This window comes from Ranitomeya imitator, chromosome 5 (genome assembly GCF_032444005.1).
Source record: "Ranitomeya imitator isolate aRanImi1 chromosome 5, aRanImi1.pri, whole genome shotgun sequence".
NCBI lineage: Eukaryota > Metazoa > Chordata > Amphibia > Anura > Dendrobatidae > Ranitomeya > Ranitomeya imitator.
In genome coordinates this window covers 175,407,276-175,425,221 of record NC_091286.1, presented here as the reverse complement: position 1 = coordinate 175,425,221, position 17,946 = coordinate 175,407,276, and the positions used below count along the sequence as shown (strand labels likewise).

The 17,946-nt window shown below is 41.0% G+C and overlaps 1 protein-coding gene across 2 annotated transcripts in view; it reads left to right on the top strand.

The window, feature by feature from the left end:
• Positions 1-17,946, top strand: part of TRIM67 (tripartite motif containing 67) — a 483,887-nt gene that overhangs the window by 389,231 nt on the left and 76,710 nt on the right. For both annotated transcript variants that reach the window (XM_069769348.1, XM_069769347.1), the window contains exon 8: positions 16,602-16,905. In XM_069769348.1, the coding sequence (XP_069625449.1) occupies positions 16,602-16,905 (304 nt within the window). The remainder of the gene's footprint in view (positions 1-16,601; positions 16,906-17,946) is intronic.

Here is a 17,946-nt window from a genome sequence, read left to right as displayed (position 1 = left end):
GCATGGATTGCAGCTACAGAACAAATCAAAGATCATCCTAAAAGAGAGGCTCAACTTTAAAGAGTAACTATCATTTCATTTACATAGTTACATAGTTATTAAGGTTGAAGGAAGACTATATGTCCATCTAGTTCAACCCATAGCCTAACCTAACATGCCCTAACATGTTGATCCAGAGGAAGGCAAAAAAAAACCATGTGGCAAAGAGTAAGCTCCACATTGGGGAAAAAAATTCCTTCCCGACTCCACATACGGCAATCAGACTAGTTCCCTGGATCAACGCCCTATCAAGGAATCTAGTGTATACAGGTCCTTCTCAAAAAATTAGCATATAGTGTTAAATTTCATTATTTACCATAATGTAATGATTACAATTAAACTTTCATATATTATAGATTCATTATCCACCAACTGAAATTTGTCAGGTCTTTTATTGTTTTAATACTGATGATTTTGGCATACAACTCCTGATAACCCAAAAAACCTGTCTCAATAAATTAGCATATTTCACCCATCCAATCAAATAAAAGTGTTTTTTAATAACAAACAAAAAAAACAACAAATAATAATGTTCAGTTATGCACTCAATACTTGGTCGGGAATCCTTTGGCAAAAATGACTGCTTCAATGCGGCGTGGCATGGAGGCAATCAGCCTGTGACACTGCTGAGATGTTATGGAGGCCCAGGATGCTTCAATAGCGGCCTTAAGCTCATCCAGAGTGTTGGGTCTTGCGTCTCTCAACTTTCTCTTCACAATATCCCACAGATTCTCTATGGGGTTCACGTCAGGAGAGTTGGCAGGCCAATTGAGCACAGTAATACCATGGTCAGTAAACCATTTACCAGTGGTTTTGGCACTGTGAGCAGGTGCCAGGTCGTGATGAAAAATGAAATCTTCATCTCCATAAAGCATTTCAGCCGATGGAAGCATGAAGTGCTCCAAAATCTCCTGATAGCTAGCTGCATTGACCCTGCCCTTGATGAAACACAGTGGACCAACACCAGCAGCTGACATGGCACCCCACACCATCACTGACTGTGGGTACTTGACACTGGACTTCAGGCATTTTGGCATTTCCTTCTCCCCAGTCTTCCTCCAGACTCTGGCACCTTGATTTCCGAATGACATGCAAAATTTGCTTTCATCAGAAAAAAGTACTTGGGACCACTTAGCAACAGTCCAGTGCTGCTTCTCTGTAGCCCAGGTCAGGCGCCTCTGCCGCTGTTTATGGTTCAAAAGTGGCTTTACCTGGGGAATGCGGCACCTGTAGCCCATTTCCTGCACACGCCTGTGCACGGTGGCTCTGGATGTTTCCACACCAGACTCAGTCCACTGCTTCCTCAGGTTCCCCAAGGTCTGGAATCGGTCCTTCTCCACAATCTTCCTCAGGGTCCGGTCTCCTCTTCTCGTTGTACAGCGTTTTCTGCCACATTGTTTCCTTCCAACAGACTTACCATTGAGGTGCCTTGATACAGCACTCTGGGAACAGCCTATTTGTTGAGAAATTTCTTTCTGGGTCTTACCCTCTTGCTTGAGGGTGTCAATGATGGCCTTCTTGACATCTGTCAGGTCACTAGTCTTACCCATGATGGGGGTTTTGAGTAATGAACCAGGCAGGGAGTTTATAAAAGCCTCAGGTATCTTTTGCATGTGTTTATAGTTAATTAGTTGATTCAGAAGATTAGGGTAATAGGTCGTTTAGAGAACCTTTTCTTGATATGCTAATTTATTGAGACAGGTTTTTTGGGTTATCAGGAGTTGTATGCCAAAATCATCAGTATTAAAACAATAAAAGACCTGACAAATTTCAGTTGGTGGATAATGAATCTATAATATATGAAAGTTTAATTGTAATCATTACATTATGGTAAATAATGAAATTTAACACTATATGCTAATTTTTTGAGAAGGACCTGTATACCCTTTAACATTATACTTTTCCAGAAAGGTATCCAGTCCCCTCTTAAATTTAAGTAATGAATCACTCATTACAACATCATACGGCAGAGAGTTCCATAGTCTCACTGCTCTTACAGTAAAGAATCCGCGTCTGTTATTATGCTTAAACCTTTTTTCCTCCAAACGCAGAGGATGCCCCCTTGTCCCTGTTTCAGGTCTATGATTAAAAAGATCATCAGAAAGGTCTTTGTACTGTCCCCTCATATATTTATACATTAAAATAAGATCACCCCTTAGTCTTCGTTTTTCCAAACTAAATAGCCCCAAGTGTAATAACCTATCTTGGTATTGCAGACCCCCCAGTCCTCTAATAACCTTGGTCGCTCTTCTCTGCACCTGCTCCAGTTCAGCTATGTCTTTCTTATACACCGGAGACCAGAACTGTGCACAGTATTCTAAGTGTGGTCGAACTAGTGACTTGTATAGAGGTAAAATTATATTCTCCTCATGAGCATCTATGCCTCTTTTAATGCATCCCATTATTTTATTTGCCTTTGTAGCAGCTGCCTGACACTGGCCCCTGAATATGAGTTTGTCATCCACCCATACACCCAGGTCTTTTTCATTGACGGTTTTGCCCAGAGTTTTAGAATTAAGCACATAATTATACATCTTATTACTTCTACCCAAGTGCATGACCTTACATTTATCCCCATTAAAGCTCATTTGCCATTTATCAGCCCAAGCTTCTAGTTTACATAAATCATCCTGTAATATAAAATTGTCCTCCTCTGTATTGATTACCCTGCAGAGTTTAGTGTCATCTGCAAATATTGAAATTTTACTCTGAATGCCCCCTACAAGATCATTAATAAATATGTTAAAAAGAAGAGGGCCCAATACTGACCCCTGTGGTACCCCACTGCTAACCGCTACCCAGTCCGAGTGTGTTCCATTAATAACCACCCTTTGTTTCCTATCCCTGAGCCAGCTCTCAACCCACTTACACATATTTCCCCCTATCCCCATTATTCTCATTTTATGTATCAACCTTTTGTGTGGCACCGTATCAAAAGCTTTTGAAAAGTCCATATACACTACATCTACTGGGTTCCCTTGGTCCAATCCGGAACCTCTTCATAGAAGCTGATCAGATTAGTCTGACATGAACAGTCCCTAGTAAACCCGTGCTGATACTGGGTCATGAGGTTATTCCTCTTCAGATACTCCAGTATAGCGTCCCTTAGAATGCCCTCCAGGATTTTACCCACAGTAGAGGTTAACCTTACTGGCCTATAATTTCCGAGTTCAGTTTTTGTTCCCTTTTTGAATATTGGCACCACATTTGCTATACGCCAGTCCTGTGGCACAGACCCTGTTATTATGGAGTCTTTAAAGATTAAAAATAATGGTCTATCAATGACTGTACTTAATTCCTGCAGTACTATTTATTTTCCATAAATCACATGAAGAAAAAGAAAATGTGCACTGCTTCTTATTATAGAAATCTGCTTCTTTAACGGGTAAAATCTGTATTCAGTGAAGACAAATTTTCCCATTACTGTGATAGGAGAGCACAATTGGTACTCATAAAGTTCTATGGAGACCTGTAACTGTTTCGGGAGAACTTGCAGTGCTCTTTCCATAGAATTTTAAAGATACCATCTGCCATCTTTTATCTCAATAATGTGAAAATATGTCAGATTTTACATTTTATCCATGAATTGAGAAAGAAAAATCAATCCAGGATATGAAAGAAGCACATTACTTTGACAATATGTACAGTGCCTTTGAAAAATTATTTATACACAATGAACTTTTCTACATTTTGTAATGTTACACCTGCAAAAGTAAATGTTTTTATTGTGAATTATGTGATAAACCAACATAAAGTAGCTTGTATTCATGAAGTGAAAATGAAATGATACATGGTTTGCTAATTATTTTAAAATATAAATCTGAAAATTGTTATGTGCATTTGATTTCAACGTGTTTTAAAACTTTGAGGGTATGTTTCCACGGTGAGTAAACGCTGCGGGTTGGACTCTGCGTTCATCTGCAGCATCAAACCCGCAACAGCCAGATGTTACACCGACTTTCCTGCAGAGACGGACATGTGTGATGCCCCAGGGTCCTGGTCGTCACAGTGACATTGCTTTCCTCACAGGGAGAGTGATGTTACGCTTGGAAGCGATGAAGGATATATAGAGATACTAGCTGAAGAGCCCGGCGTTGCCTGGGCATAGTAAATATCTGTGGTTAGTTATAGCACGTCACTTCTCTTATTTTCCCATCACGCCTCTCATTTTCCCAATCACATCTTTAATTTTCCCCCTCACATCTCTCATTTTCTCCCTCACACCTCTCATTTTCTCCCTCACTCCTCTCATTCCCGCCTAACACTTGTCATTTCGACCTCACATCTGTCATTTTCCGATCACTACACTATTTTCCCTCACTCCTCTCATTTTGCACTCACACCTTTTCATTTTCACCTCACACCTCTCATTTTCACCTCAGTATATACATGTTTGTCATCTCCCTTATATATAGTATACACTTGTATGTCATCTCCTGTATATAGTATATACCTGTATGTCATCTCCTCCTATATATAGTATATACCTGTATGTCATCTCCTCCTATATATAGTATATACCTGTATGTCATCTCCTTCTATATATAGTATATACCTGTATGTCATCTCCTCCTGTATATAGTATATACCTGTGTCATCTCCCCTGTATATAGTATATATGTGTGTGTCATCTCCTCTTGTATATAGTATATACCTGTATGTCATCTTCTATATATAGCATATACCTGTATGTCATCTCCTCCTGTATATAGTATATACCTGTAGGTAATCTGCTCCTGTATATAGTATATACCTGTGTGTCATCTCCTCATGTATATAGTATGTACCTGTATGTCATCTCCTCCTTTATATAGTATATACCTGTGTGTCATCTCTCCTGTATATAGTATATATCTGTGTGTCATCTCCCCTGTATATAGTATATACCTGTGTGATCTCCTGTATTAGACCTCGTTAACACGTTATTTGCTCAGTATTTTTACCTCAGTATTTGTAAGATAAATTGGCAGCCTGATAAATCCCCAGCCAACAGGAAACCCTCCCCCTGGCAGTATATATTAGCTCACACATACACATAATTGACAGGTCATGTGACTGACAGCTGCCGTATTTCCTATATGGTACATTTGTTGCTCTTGTAGTTTGTCTGCTTATTAATCAGATTTTTATTTTTGAAGGCTAATACCAGACTTGTGTGTGTTTTAGGGCGAGTTTCGTTTGTCTAGTTGTGTGTGTTGAGTTGTGTGTGGCGACATGCATGTAGCGACTTTTGTGAGATGAGTTTTGTGTGGCAACATGCGTGTAGCAACTTTTTGATTGTCGAGTTGCATGTGACAGGTTAGTGTAGCAAGTTGTGTGAAGCAAGTTTTGCGCATGGCGAGTTTTGCGCATGGTGAGTTTTATGTCTGGTGCCTTTTGAGTATGTGCAAGTTTTGTGTGAGGCAACTTTTGCATGTGTTGCAAATTTTGTGCATGTGGCAATTTTTCCACATGTGCAAGTTTTGCGTGTGGCGAGTTTTTCATGAGGTGAGTTTTGCACTTGTGGCGAGTTTTGCGTGAGCCTATTTTTTGCATGTGGCGAGTTTTGCGCGTGGCGAGTTTTGAGCGGCGACTTTTGTGTTTCGACTTTTATGTGGCGAGGTTGGTGTATGTGTGGTGAAATGTGTGCTGAGGGTGGTATATGTGGTCAAGCACGTGGTAGTGTGTGGCGCATTTTGTGTGTGTGTTCATATCCCCGTATGTGGTGAGTGTCTCATGTCGGGGTCCCACCTTAGCAACTGTACGGTATATACTCTTTGGCGCCATCGCTCTCACTCTTTAAGTCCCCCTTGTTCACATCTGGCAGCTGTCAATTTGCCTCCAACACTTTTCCTTTCACTTTTCCCCATTATGTAGATAGGGGAAAAATAGTTTGGTGAATTGGAAAGCGCGGAGTTAAAATTTTACCTCACAACATAGCCTATGACGCTCTCAGGGTCCAGACGTGTGACTGTGCAAAATTTTGTGGCTGTAGCTGCGACGCCTCCAACATTTTTCCTTTCACTTTTTCCCCATTATGTAGATAGGGGCAAAATTGTTTGGTGAATTGGAAAGCGCGGGGTTAAAATTTCACCTCACAACGTAGCCTATGACGCTCTGAGGGTTCAGACGTGTGACTGTGCAAAATTTTGTTTCTGTAGCTGCGACGCCTCCAACACTATTCCTTTCACTTTTTTCCCCATTATGTAGATAGGGGCAAAATTGTTTGGTGAATTGGAAAGCGCGGGGTTAAAATTTCACCTCACAACATAGCCTATGACGCTCTCAGGGTCCAGACGTGTGACTGTGCAAAATTTTGTTGCTGTAGCTGCGACGCCTCCAACACTTTTCCTTTCACTTTTTTCCCCATTATGTAGATAGGGGCAAAATTGTTTGGTGAATTGGAACGCGCGGTGTTAAAATTTCGCTTCACAATATAGCCTATGACGCTCTCGGGGTCCAGATGTGTGACTGTGCAAAATTTTGTGGCTGTAGCTGCGACGGTGCAGATGCCAATCCCGGACATACACACACACATACACACACACACACACACATTCAGCTTTATATAGTAGATATCCTTCAGGTAATATACCTGAAGGTATCACAATGCACACATGTTCACCCTCCAGGCCAGAAGGGGGAGCCCACACCCTGTTTATGGGTGGCTCCCCTATATAAATTCTGATTTGTAGGGACATAGTAACATAGTAACATAGTAACATAGTTAGTAAGGCCGAAAAAAGACATTTGTCCATCCAGTTCAGCCTATATTCCATCATAATAAATACCCAGATCTACGTCCTTCTACAGAACCTAATAATTGTATGATACAATATTGTTCTGCTCCAGGAAGACATCCAGGCCTCTCTTGAACCCCTCGACTGAGTTCGCCATCACCACCTCCTCAGGCAAGCAATTCCAGATTCTCACTGCCCTAACAGTAAAGAATCCTCTTCTATGTTGGTGGAAAAACCTTCTCTCCTCCAGACGCAAAGAATGCCCCCTTGTGCCCGTCACCTTCCTTGGTATAAACAGATCCTCAGCGAGATATTTGTATTGTCCCCTTATATACTTATACATGGTTATTAGATCGCCCCTTAGTCGTCTTTTTTCTAGACTAAATAATCCTAATTTCGCTAATCTATCTGGGTATTGTAGTTCTCCCATCCCCTTTATTAATTTTGTTGCCCTCCTTTGTACTCTCTCTAGTTCCATTATATCCTTCCTGAGCACCGGTGCCCAAAACTGGACACAGTACTCCATGTGCGGTCTAACTAGGGATTTGTACAGAGGCAGTATAATGCTCTCATCATGTGTATCCAGACCTCTTTTAATGCACCCCATGATCCTGTTTGCCTTGGCAGCTGCTGCCTGGCACTGGCTGCTCCAAGTAAGTTTATCATTAACTAGGATCCCCAAGTCCTTCTCCCTGTCAGATTTACCCAGTGGTTTCCCGTTCAGTGTGTAATGGTGATATTGATTCCCTCTTCCCATGTGTATAACCTTACATTTATCATTGTTAAACCTCATCTGCCACCTTTCAGCCCAAGTTTCCAACTTATCCAGATCCATCTGTAGCAGAATACTATCTTCTCTTGTATTAACTGCTTTACATAGTTTTGTATCATCTGCAAATATCGATATTTTACTGTGTAAACCTTCTACCAGATCATTAATGAATATGTTGAAGAGAACAGGTCCCAATACTGACCCCTGCGGTACCCCACTGGTCACAGCGACCCAGTTAGAGACTATACCATTTATAACCACCCTCTGCTTTCTATCACTAAGCCAGTTACTAACCCATTTACACACATTTTCCCCCAGACCAAGCATTCTCATTTTGTGTACCAACCTCTTGTGCGGCACGGTATCAAACGCTTTGGAAAAATCGAGATATACCACGTCCAATGACTCACCGTGGTCCAGCCTATAGCTTACCTCTTCATAAAAACTGATTAGATTGGTTTGACAGGAGCGATTTCTCATAAACCCATGCTGATATGGAGTTAAACAGTTATTCTCATTGAGATAATCCAGAATAACATCCCTCAGAAACCCTTCAAATATTTTACCAACAATAGAGGTTAGACTTACTGGCCTATAATTTCCAGGTTCACTTTTAGAGCCCTTTTTGAATATTGGCACCACATTTGCTATGCGCCAGTCCTGCGGAACAGACCCTGTCGCTATAGAGTCACTAAAAATAAGAAATAATGGTTTATCTATTACATTACTTAGTTCTCTTAGTACTCGTGGGTGTATGCCATCCGGACCCGGAGATTTATCTATTTTAATCTTATTTAGCCGGTTTCGCACCTCTTCTTGGGTTAGATTGGTGACCCTTAATATAGGGTTTTCATTGTTTCTTGGGATTTCACCTAGCATTTCATTTTCCACCGTGAATACCGTGGAGAAGAAGGTGTTTAATATGTTAGCTTTTTCCTCGTCATCTACAACCATTCTTTCCTCACTATTTTTTAAGGGGCCTACATTTTCAGTTTTTATTCTTTTACTATTGATATAGTTGAAGAACAGTTTGGGATTAGTTTTACTCTCCTTAGCAATGTGCTTCTCTGTTTCCTTTTTGGCAGCTTTAATTAGTTTTTTAGATAAAGTATTTTTCTCCCTATAGTTTTTTAGAGCTTCAATGGTGCCATCCTGCTTTAGTAGTGCAAATGCTTTCTTTTTACTGTTAATTGCCTGTCTTACTTCTTTGTTTAGCCACATTGGGTTTTTCCTATTTCTAGTCCTTTTATTCCCACAAGGTATAAACCGCTTACACTGCCTATTTAGGATGTTCTTAAACATTTCCCATTTATTATCTGTATTCTCATTTCTTAGGATATTGTCCCAGTCTACCAGATTAAGGGCATCTCTAAGCTGTTCAAACTTTGCCTTCCTAAAGTTCAATGTTTTTGTGACTCCCTGACAAGTCCCCCTAGTGAAAGACAGGTGAAACTGCACAATATTGTGGTCGCTATTTCCTAAATGCCCAACCACCTGCAGATTTGTTATTCTGTCAGGTCTATTAGATAGTATTAGGTCTAAAAGTGCTGCTCCTCTGGTTGGATTCTGCACCAATTGTGAAAGATAATTTTTCTTGGTTATTAGCAGAAACCTGTTGCCTTTATGGGTTTCACAGGTTTCTGTTTCCCAGTTAATATCCGGGTAGTTAAAGTCCCCCATAACCAGGACCTCATTATGGGTTGCAGCTTCATCTATCTGCTTTAGAAGTAGACTTTCCATGCTTTCTGTTATATTTGGGGGTTTGTAACAGACCCCAATGAGAATTTTGTTACCATTTTTCCCTCCATGAATTTCAACCCATATGGACTCGACATCCTCATTCCCTTCGCTAATATCCTCCCTTAAAGTGGACTTTAGACAAGGCTTTACATAGAGACAAACCCCTCCTCCTCTCCGATTTTTACGATCCTTCCTAAACAGACTGTAACCCTGTAAGTTAACTGCCCAGTCATAGCTTTCATCTAACCACGTCTCGGTTATTCCCACTATGTCAAAGTTACCTGTAGATATTTCTGCTTCTAGTTCTTCCATCTTGTTTGTCAGGCTTCTGGCGTTTGCGAGCATGCAGTTTAGAGGATTTTGTTTTGTTCCAATCTCCTCGCTGTGGATTGTTTTAGAAATGTTCTTACCTCCCTTCTGAGTATGTTTTCCTGGGTCGTCTTTGTTCGAGTCTAATGTTTTTCTTCCCATCCCCTCTTCTTCTAGTTTAACGCCCTCCTGATGAGTGTAGCGAGTCTTCTGGCGAATGTGTGTTTCCCAGGTTTGTTGAGGTGTAGTCCGTCTCTGGCGAGGAGTCCATCATACCAGTAATTCACACCGTGGTCCAGGAATCCAAATCCTTGTTGTCTGCACCATCGTCTTAGCCAGTTGTTTGCATCAAGGATCCTGTTCCATCTCCTGGTGCCATGCCCGTCTACTGGAAGGATAGAAGAAAAAACTACCTGTGCATCCAGTTCCTTTACTTTCTTCCCCAACTCTTCAAAGTCCTTGCAGATTGTCGGTAGGTCCTTCCTTGCCGTGTCATTGGTGCCAACATGTATCAGAAGAAATGGGTGGACGTCCTTGGAGCTGAAGAGCTTTGGTATCCTATCGGTCACATCCTTGATCATCGCACCTGGAAGGCAGCATACTTCTCTTGCAGTTATGTCCGGTCTGCAGATGGCTGCTTCGGTGCCTCTCAGTAGTGAGTCTCCCACCACCACCACTCTTCGTTGCTTCTTGGCTGTACTTTTTGCTGTCACTTGTTGCTGTGTGCCCTTTTCTTTTTTGCTTGCTGGTATTGCTTCATTCTTAGGTGTGCCATCTTCATCCTCTACAAAGATTTGATATCGGTTCTTCAGTTGTGTGGTTGGTGATTTCTCCATGGTCTTCTTGCTTCTTTTGGTCACATGCTTCCACTCATCTGCTTTTGGAGGTTCTCTGACACTTTTTGCACCTTCTGTGACCAGTAGAGATGCTTCTGTTCTGTCTAGAAAGTCTTCATTCTCTTTGATGAGTTTCAAAGTTGCTATTCTTTCTTCCAGACCCCGCACCTTTTCTTCTAAAAGGGCCACTAGTCTACACTTCTGACAGGTGAAATTGGATTCTTCTTCTGGTCGATCTGTGAACATGTAGCACATGCTGCAGCTCACCATGTAGGTTGTCACATCTGCCATGTTGCTCCTAGATCCTGCTGACTTGCTGTGTGTTTTCCTTCTTGTGTAATCTACTCAGCCAAGCTCTCTTGCAATAATGTCCTACAGGCAAAAATTTGGTGATGCTTTCGAAGCAGCTGGTCCCGGCTGTACCCAACGATCTTCTAGCTTAGGGAGACTTCGCTTCTCCCAGAAGGCACCTGTAATATGCAAATTAGCCTCCTGAAGCTTGAATCCCTGGTTTGGTGATGCTTTCGAAGCAGCTGGTCCCGGCTGTACCCAACGATCTTCTAGCTTAGGGAGACTTCGCTTCTCCCAGAAGGCACCTGGAATATGCAAATTAGCCTCCTGAAGCTTGAATCCCTGGTTTGGTGATGCTTTCGACACGGTCAGAAAGTGAGTTACAGAGAAGAGTGCAGACTGACAAAGAGTGTCAGGAGATCTGAATGTGCCCTATAGTCTGAAGTACTACAACCCCTGGAGAAAGAGACATACAGAAGGAAAGAACATAATTCAGTGAGCGTGCAGGGGAGCGAAGCACAGGAGAGTGACATCAGGGGAGGACAGCTGCGAATGAACGAGGCACAGTGACACATAGAGCCCGGGTCATGATAGAGATCCTGTAAAAAGGCTCGAGTTACCTGTCATACGGGTTTGTGTCCTATCCTATCCTAACAGAGAAGAACTGTGAGGCCCTTATCAGAAGCCATAGGCAGTAAGGGACTACAACACCACCTTGCTAGAGGAAGGCTTTCATCTCCACCTGGTAAAAGGGAACTCTGGATTCACTTCCAAGCCGGCCGGACTCTGCCTGTCCTGTGATCTGGTACCCTGGACTGTGGCTGCCTGAAGTCTTCAGAAAACCAGGTAAAGAGACTGCAAATCTGTGTCCTCATTCTTTACTGTGCTATTCACCATCTTCCATCTACACACCGGGAGCCTTGGGGATATACTTCACCTGTGGGAAGTTATACCATCTAGCTGCCATAGCATAACCCCAGAAGACCCCTTTAAGCAGCGTCGGTCGCCACTGACCGAATACCACAGGTGGCGTCACGAACATAAACTTTATTCAATTTCCCTTTTACATGGGTGCCCAGGGCCATGGACTGGGTCACCGCTACCGTGACATCCCCCTGTGACTACCCCTGTGACTACCGGACGGTACCGAGTATCCCACGGCCTTGGTGGGCGACTCATCTGCAGACCGCAGCATGTCAATTTATCTTTCGGAGACGCTCAATCTCTGCAAGATAAATTTCCCATCCAATGTATTGGGCACGGTGATTCCACACAGTTCAGTGAACACATGCGGTATCACCTGCGTTCAAAACTCGGCAGTGCTTTGGATGGAGCAGACATGTGCTGCATCCAAAGCGCTGCCGGTTTCTGACTGTGGAAACATACCCTTAAGGATCGTCTTTTGCTGCAGTTATTGCTGCAAGTATTTTGGGGTATGTCTCTACCAGTTTTACAAATCTAGAAGCTGAAATTTTTACCCATATTTCTTTATAAACTAGCTATAGGTCAGTGAGATTAGATGAAGAGTGTCTATGAACAACAATTTTCAAGTATTTGTTCAATTAGATTTTGGCTGAACTGGACTTTGGCTGGGCCATGCAAACACATGAATATGCTTTGATGTAAACCATTCCATTGTACCTCTGTCAGTATGTCTTTTGCAGCCTCTAACAGGTTTTCCCCCAGGATTGCCCTGTATTTAGCTCCATCCATTTTCCATGAACACTGACCAGCTTCCCTGTCCCTGCTGAAGAAAAGCAACCCCACAGCAGTCATGCTCTTTTTGACAGTGGGAATGGTGTTTTAGTTTTCCACCACACATAGCGTTTTTCATTTACCCCCAAAAGCTCAACTTTGGTCTCATTTGACCAAAGCACCATCTTCCATGTGGTAGCTGTATCCCCTACATGACTTTTTGCAAACTGCAAAATGAACTTCTTATGGCTTGCTTTCAAAAATGGCTTTCTTCTTGCCACTCTTCCATAAAGGCCAGATTTGTGGAGTATTTGACTAATAGTTGTCCCATGGACAGGTTCTCCCACCTAAACTGTAGATATCTGCAGCTCCTTTAGAGTGACTGTGGGCTTCTTGGCTGCTTCTCTAATTAGTCAAATTAATGCTATTCCTGCTTGGAATGTCAGTTCAGATGGACGGACATGTCTTGGTAGGTTTTCAATTGTACCTTACTGCTACCATTTTTGATTGATGGACTGAACAGTGCTCCATGAGATGTTCAGAGCTTGGGCTATTTTTTTTTTTTTTATAACCGAACCCTGATTTACTCTTATCCACAACTTTATCTCTCACTTATCTGGTAGGTTCCTTGGTTTTGATGATACTGTTTGATTCCTAATATTTTCGAACAAACCTCTCAGACCTTCATAGTACAGTTGTGGTTATACTGGGAATAGATTACACACAGTTGGACTCAATTTACTAATTACATGCCTTTTGGAGTCTATTGGTCACTCAAGATTTTATTTAGATGTATCAGACTACAGGAGACTGAAAAGCAATGCACATCACTTCTCAGATTTATATTTTTAAAATAATTGCAAAATAATGTATCATTTCTTTTATACTTCACAAATAGATGTTACTTTGTGTTGGTATATCATATAAAATCCCAACAAATTACATTTAAGTTTGTAGGTGTAATGTGGAAAAATTTGATTAAGGCTGGCGTCACACTATCAGTATTTGGTCAGTATTTTACATCAGTATTTGTAAGCCAAAACCAGGAGTGGAACAAATAGAGTAAAAAGTATAACAGAAACATATGCACCACTTCTGTATTTATCACCCACTCCTGGTTTTGGCTTACAAATACTGATGTAAAATACTGACCAAATTCTGCGAGTGTGACGGCAGACTAAATTCAGAAGGTATGGATACTTTGTAATACAACACCTTGAAAAAGTTGCTTATTTCCTTTGTGTTCTATTGATGTATTAATATAAAAATTAAAATGATGATTACTCTTTAAAAGAATTGCTGCAGTAGTCGCAATCTATCCCGAGATATCAGGGGTTAGGGCTCGTTCACATGAGCGTATAACTTAGACGAGTGCTGTCTGATGTATTATCGTTTCGCACTCGGACAGATCTGTTTTTTTTTCTACAGACTGCACATCAGATCACCACACCCATTCAAGTTTAAAACATTGCACTGCACTTGGATGTCATCTGAGTGCAGTCTGATTTATGCAAACTCAGACAATGGAGAAATTGAGTTCTACATGTTGCTGTGCTACGATTCACTCATCCAAAAGAATCAGATCACACGAAGCTGACACTTAGCTCAAACTCTGATTAGCGTTTAAGCCGAGTGTCATTTACATCACATGAGAGAATCAATGCTCATGTGAGCGATCCCATGTGTGTGGCAGCTCCAACTCCCAACTCTCAATTTATGGGCTCATTCACACCACCATATAAATCGAAAAAGTGTGATCTGATTTATTATAGGATAACACTCAAACCAATGTTATTCAATGGGGAGTGCTTTTTTTCACTGACAGAATTTGTCTGTGAAAAAATTGCAACATGGGATGTCATACAGAGCCACAGTGTGGCATCTGATTTTTACAGAAAAATTACAATTCTGTAACATAGAAATGCTTGTGAAAATGGTTAGCTGAATAAAACAATAGATTGCATATGGATGACCAGTGAGAAAAAAAACGTAGCACTTTCTGGATGAAAATCGTAGCGATATTTTATACTATTGTGTGACCCTAGCCTAACCAATGATATTGCTGGCTGAGTCTTGACTACGCCTGCGAGAATCTCAAATTCATAATGATTCCAAGATTTTGCGTATCACCCCTACTCTGGAACCCTCTACGACAACACATCAGACTCTCGCCTACCATCGAAACCTTCAAAAAGAACCTGAAGACCTACCTCTTCCGACAAGCCTACAACCTGCAGTAACCACCGATCGACCAAACCGCTCTATCCTCACCTACTGTATCCTCACCCATACCTTGTAGATTGTGAGCCTTCGCGGGCAGGGTCCTCATTCCTCCTGTACCAGATATGACTTGTATTGTTTAAGATTATTGTACTTGTTTTTATTATGTATACCCCTCCTGACATGTAAAGCGCCATGGAATAAATGGCGCTATAACAATAAATAATAATAATAATAATTCCCCAAATCATTTTTGTAACTGTGATTCAGGCTAAGATACAACCTTGTCATATGAAACCCAAGTAAGTTTAACCCCGTTATGCAAAAAATAAGTCCCCCACACAACTACGAAAAAATAAAGTTATGGCTCTAGCAATATGGCGACATAATAAACCATTGTTATTTTGAAATAATTAGGTTTTATGATAACAAAGGTGATAAAATGTACATGAACGCATACAATGCTCAGTATAACTTAGTTCACTCAGTTTAAAAGTAAGATATCAATATCTCAGTGAATACAAGAACAATTTCTAAAATTTTGAAAAGATTGTGTTTCAAGAATAACCTCTTTTCGAGCATTGACACTGGATGGAAAGTGATGCTCAACTTGTCTCATCAGAATTCCCCAAAGGTGTTTCAGTTGAGTAAAGACCAGGAAACACTCTTGGCCATTGAATCACTTCGACATTTTCTTCTTTAGAAATGTTATAGATGTGTGTTTTGGATCATTGTCATATTGTAAAGTGCTTGTCTGCCAAGGGCACAGAATGATGATAGCATCGTCTCTTTCAATATAGAGCAGTACATCTGTGAATTCATAACACCACAAAGAAACTTAGCTCCCCAACGCTAGCAGCACTCATAGAGCCCCACATCAGGCATTGCCACCACCATGTTTTACTGCAGGTGCCATGCATTTACATAAAATGTCCATCTACTAAAGACATGGAGCAATGGTAGAATTTTCTCATTCACTATAGAACAGTATCTCTGTGAATACATAATACAATCTATGAACTGTAGCTCCCCAACACCAGGAGCACTCATGCAGCACATAAGGACACTGCCATCACCATGCTTCACTGTAGGCACCATGCATGGGAGGAAGCAGAGGAAGTATGTGAAGTTTTTTTGTAAGGAGCAGACAGAAGTGTGTTTGATGAAAGATGCCCAACACACATGTTGTGATTGCATTTTAGGCATAGGGGTCTACTGAAGACTCCCGTACCTATCATGATGGTACTTCTATGAAAGCCAACCCCTAGCTGGCGTTCATAGGAGACTCTACTATATACAGCAATACTGAGGTATTGCTGTATATACTACAATCTGCTGATTACAAGTCCAAGTCCCCCAAGCAGACTGCAAAATACACCAAAAAGTAAGTATGAAAAATATAAAAATAATATACAAAAAATCAAGTTTCCCTCCTTTTCACTCAACAGTGCAAAAAATGCAATAAGAAGTGATCTAAACATGTTATCTACCCCAAAATGGCAAAAATAAAAACAGCTCAGGGGCACAAAAAATAAGTCCTCAAACAGCTCCATAGAAAACTGAAAATGACGACATGCAACAATTTGTTTTTCATGTATTGCAACACTATAGCAACCCGGTTTGCCTGTGAGATGGAAGCTGGAGTTGAGAGGAACCTGCAGCTGTGTCAGTTATAATCACACACAGCTCTGCAGTGAGATCAGGAGAGCATAGAGCGGCCATTACACATCACGTGGGTAATGCCCCCTTTTATTTAAAACAAGCTGTGGAAGCAGATTCCCATACAGATCAGTGTCCAGCCCATAGATCTTAACAGTTCATTTACATATAAGAAAAACATGGTGTCAAGGTATCCTTTTATTCAGCTTCCCATGACCTGCATGCTTTTTAGGGTTGATCCTACTGACAGATTCACATTAAATTCATTACATATGAGCTATTCTGGAAGTGCTAATGATACACAGATCTGTTTCCTTCCAGTGGCCTTTTTCACATTTGATTCGAACACTGCACATCGGGATATCGTTTTGTCCAATGATAACATGACAGCGTCTTGCAGCAGTTACGATGACAGAGTGGTTTTGGGCACAGCTGCATTCTCCAAAGGAGTTCATTACTGGGAGGTACAAGTTGACAGATACGACAACCATCCTGATCCAGCTTTTGGTGTTGCCAGAATTAATGTAGTGAAGGACATGATGCTGGGAAAAGATGATAAGGCCTGGGCCATGTATGTGGATAATAATCGCAGCTGGTTCATGCACTGCAACTCTCATACTAACAGGTAAGTGCTAAGAAACAGGTCACATAGCATGAATGTCTTAAGATGTTCTTAAAGAGGATGTTAATATTATTGAAATCCACCGCACTCCCTGTGTGGAATATCTTAGAAACAAAAGGATTTTTTTAAACTTGCTAATTTATTCAAGTGAAAAACAGAAATCAATCAAATGTGACAGATCAAATAGTAGGCACTTATTAAACAATTGTACAAGCGACTCAATGTGATTGACGTTTCGACCCTCCCGGGTCTTACTCTAAAGTCACACTGTGAATACAAAACAGTATATACAAAATCTTTAGTTACAAAATATACAAAAATTACAAGACAACACATATAAAAAGCAATATATACAGTATAAAGGGTATGTTTAGACTTATAATATTATACCCCAATAGACTACGTTGTGAGGCTAAGTTGTAGCATAAGGTCTGTCAAATGGGAGTCAGTCACGTGACAATGTGTCTACGAGTGCTTCTGTAGTAAAAAGTATAGTTGTTACCTTAATCCAGGATTTATGAGTGGCTCTTATGGGAAAGAGGATGTTGTCCCTGTAGTGTCAGGGGGCTGGGGAGAATGATAGTGACGTTAGCAGCCTGTGATGGATAGGCAGTTACATAGAGGCCCAACATACGTCCAAAAGTAATAGTGATTTACCAGGTACAGTCTCTTTGATACCAAGTATGGCCTAATAGTTGATTTTTCTCTGAGTATGACCTGTAATACCATATACATAAGGGTCAGTGAAAGGTAGTTAATAGTAGTACCCTGGTGTATCTAGAATGAATAATCACCTTGTTGAGGAATAGCAGCGGTGCATCAGCGTTAAAGAGGATGTGTCATCAGAGAAAGCGCCTTTCAGAATGAAGCCACCTTGTCAATAATGGTGGCATGTCCCACTCCGAGCATCCAGGATAAGCAGCTACAGGTACATCTCACAAAATTAGAATGTCATAAAAAAGTTAATATATTTTAGTTCTTCAACACAAAAAGTGAAACTCATATTATAAAGAGTCATTACAGAGGGATCTATTTCAAGTGTTT